This window comes from Photinus pyralis, unplaced genomic scaffold (genome assembly GCF_008802855.1).
Source record: "Photinus pyralis isolate 1611_PpyrPB1 unplaced genomic scaffold, Ppyr1.3 Ppyr1.4_LG8, whole genome shotgun sequence".
NCBI lineage: Eukaryota > Metazoa > Arthropoda > Insecta > Coleoptera > Lampyridae > Photinus > Photinus pyralis.
This window is the reverse complement of record NW_022170819.1, coordinates 6013676-6017507: the sequence shown is the minus strand read 5'-3', so window position 1 is coordinate 6017507 and position 3832 is coordinate 6013676. Positions and strand designations below refer to the sequence as shown.

At 35.1% G+C, this 3832-nt stretch overlaps 1 protein-coding gene across 1 annotated transcript; it reads right to left on the bottom strand.

Annotated features, from left to right (window-relative positions):
- Positions 1-511: 511 nt before the first annotated feature.
- On the bottom strand, positions 512-1595 carry LOC116177724 (40S ribosomal protein S16). The gene is made up of 5 exons (XM_031496794.1): positions 1492-1595; positions 1387-1431; positions 1173-1304; positions 762-876; positions 512-713 (listed from the first exon to the last, which is right to left on the bottom strand). The coding sequence occupies exons 1-5, from the start codon at positions 1519-1521 to the stop codon at positions 568-570; spliced, it is 468 nt and encodes a 155-aa protein (XP_031352654.1). The 5' UTR covers positions 1522-1595; the 3' UTR covers positions 512-567.
- Positions 1596-3832: the final 2237 nt, after the last annotated feature.

Genomic DNA, 3832 nt, shown 5'->3' with positions numbered 1-3832 from the left:
TAGCTGAATTTTAGGAAAACGTGAAGAAATTCCATATCATGCAATTGTAAAGTCGGCAATAGTTTGACAATGGGCATTGCCATTATCTATAGGGTAACGTAATTTAAATACGTGAGAATAGTATTAACCCTGTAAAATTTAATTTTAATTTAATTTAAGATTGTAAAGATTACAATATTTACTATTCCTACAAAGTACTTAATATTTATATAGTGTACATGTTTGGAAGTTGCACACCCCTCAACATGTCAATTGTTTTTGGTCATTGAACATATTCCTAAACATGATATAAGCACAGATTTAAACACTCTTAAATCTGTGATATAAGTACCACTGCTTACTCTCGAGCGAGTCACCACATGCAGTCATTATACTCTGTACGGCTGTTAATTTCATATTTTTTAATGTAAAACAACCGCTTTATACGTTTCAAAAGATGGATAGGTACTGAAATTTTAGTATGAATGCCGCACAACTTTTCTTAAACAAAATTAAAAATCAAACAAGAGAATTAATTATAAATTTTGTTTATTGTAGTTATTAATACAACAAAAGAGTTGTAAAATCTTAACGGTACGATTTTTGATAGCGCGCACGAGCACCTGGACCACCAAACTTTTTGGGTTCGCACCTTCTGGGATCAGCTACGAGCAATGTACGATCATACTGAATTAAGATATCTTTTAATTCTTTCTTTGAAGCTTCATCAACATCTTAAAAAACAGCTGTTACTCAAAAGTCATACGAGCTCATGAACTTACATTTTTGATAATAGGCTACCAAAGCTTTAGAAATGGCTTGTCTAATCGCGTACACTTGTGATACATGACCACCACCATTCACACGTACTCTGATGTCAACTGCAGCAAATTTTTCCTTAAAAAAAAAGGATTGAGAATATACAGATAAATTCGTTGTATACAAATACAACACAACCGTTTTAACAGTATAAACTAACGTCACGAAGCACTTGCAAATCAATTAATTGGTATACTACACTAATGTTTCTGCTTGAGTGTGCTCATCCATAATAACGGGCGATCAAAAATGAGTGGCTGTCGAGACCTTTGGAAGCTCAGGTTAAGTACGATTTCTCATGTAAACAAAAATTCCAAAAGTGACTGGGCAGACTCATTTTTGATCGCATAGTAAGTACATCTTATTATACTAACCTTTCCCAACAACAAGATGGGTTCTTGCAATTTGTCTTGCAACATTTTGGGTTCAACGCGTTCCAAAGGACGGCCATTTACCCTCAAATTCCCTCTACCACGTTTGCAATATGCAACTGCGGTTGCAGATTTCTAAAAACAAACACTCTTGTAAAATTCTCTTTACTTGCTGATGCTAATTGTAACCTCCAAAAAACACGTGTAACATAATTACCTTTCTGCCGAAAACCTGGACCGATGGTAGCGGTTCCCTCTTTTTCTAAAGCAAGGGAAACATTAGAAGATTAATAAAAGACAATTAAATGATTATTAATAATACCTTATGAACTTTTGCTGGTTTTGTGCTCATTTCTGTTAATTTCTGAAAAACGATGTCACAAAAGGAAAGAATGCGGTGGCTCACTCAGGCGGCAACTTTCTCAACTGAAATACTTAGTCAATTGAATGCTTAAATAGTTTTAATTATTTGTAATTTAGAAAATAATATATATTCGATCTCAAAACATAAAGAATAAAGATTTATAGATTTTATAAATATAATTGTGATTACTGTAAATAAAGTATCAGGAATTTTAAATTTTATTCAAAAGAGAGGGAAATTCAAAAGACTTATATACAGTGTGCGTGTGCAGGAGCGCTTACGTTATTACGTAGAAATTTCACGTTCCTTACCAGCAAGCATTGATTACTGTATAATCACAGCCGCAAGTTTCCTGCGCGCTGACAGTTTGACTTCGATTTTTACCGAAATGATTTGTTCACTCTGGTTTCCGATTTCTGGATTGTTATTTACGTTCATTTGGTAAGATGGGCGGTGCTGCGGTTTATGCCGATAGGTGGCGAAAGAGTAGAATATCACCTAAATTTTAAGCATGCAAATAGGTCTTTCACGAGTAGAAAGTTTCTGATAACAAAATAACCGATAAATCGAAATTTAAAGTTAAACGACAAATGGTTCTTATTAGTCCAAAAGAGACAATTTTTAATATAACACTAGGGCGTACTCTACTAAAATTGGCTTTATCTTGCTTGCAAAATTGTCACTAATGACTAAGGAGCAATAAAACTGCAGCCTGCTCTCCTGAAAGCTCCATTTAACATTGATTTGCATACGTCAAATACCGGGCAGCTTTTGTCAGCGCTGACAACTTTTTAACTTTATGGACACGTGTGTCGACAGCTCGGAATCAGAAGCGCCGAAAATCTGAAGCAAAAATAGGGTAACTCGATTTAAAATTACAAAGTGTGGGTCGACTTTCCGTAAAATAGGAAATCGTGTAAAAATAATAATATTTTTTGTGGTTGAAGAAAACTGTTGGAGGGCCTTGAAGGTATACTGTAGATTTATCCCATTTGGACTCACACCAATCGAACATCAACATGAATTCTATCAAAGAAATACAAGCTCATTGAATAACTCTTAAGTAAGGTAGGTAAGTTTGGGTAATTGGGACGACAGGCCACGGGGTCGCTGGGACATCCAGTTATTTGTGATTGCCGCCACAGAATGATGGACATGTTGACTCCTCTGTATAAATGAAATTCATTATTCATTTATAAGCCTTGTCTTATAACTTGTGTAAGTATTTAATTTTATTTTGTGTGGAAGGTGGGCCCGTGTTCCTGTTTTATTTTAACAAAAAGATGTGGTTATTGTACATTGGTTTCGTTGGGAATTATATCGATCTTCAAAAAATGAATTTTATTAATTTTCTTTAATGACCAGGTGCATTTTGACGGAGAGCTATCTATAGGTAATATTTAAGTAGATAGGTACACATTTAATTCGGAAAAATCAAAATGCTTGATAGCCATTGAATGATTGAAATTTAGTTTACATTCGAATTCGCTTGCCTTGGAATAGCAAAACCACAGAATACAGATATATACGTATACTGACAAAACTTAAATTTTCTATTTATATCTCAAATACGAGGATGTTTGGAAAACCATATGCACAGAAATCAACTTTTGATTGTTTGGTAGTAGTCCAATGGAGTAGCGCTCCAAGTTTTTTTGGTTTTTGGCATGTATGAAATTATACACGACATTTCGACAATCTTGAACCATTCTCAGGTCGGAATTGGTTGAGGTCAGGATTAAGTGTGCTTCATCTGGAAGTAGGAATTGTGAGACATTTCCAAAATCATCAGAAATGGCCCATACGCAAAAACCTAGACATGTCCTGAAATTCTATCCTCCTCCTGTCTGTTGCAGAGAAAAGATTATTCTTAAATAAATATGTTATCCGGATAAATGAGGTGCTTCGTAAATTTGTTACAACGGCTCAGTTACTCCATTTGCAAGTAGGAAATGAGTTATCTGACCTCCATCGCAACTGGGCCCGTGTTGTGATCAATGCACCCAATTCTTAAGATAAAGAACTAATAGCGATTTAATGGCCGTAGGGACAGACAGACGGGCGGGCAAAGTGACCACAATAGCGCATTTTTTTCATTTTTGTGGAAAATGCTCTAAAAAGGTACCTACAATACAATTAGAAAAAATTACAATCTCATCAAAATAAGTCACAACAACTAAAAAGCGACTAGCAAGTGTGTCCAGAAACACCCTCCAAAGAAGAAGCATAAGCATGATTGGAAAACTGTAAGAATCTCTGCTACTGATAACCGCGCTTACCGTATTGATGATTCTGACAC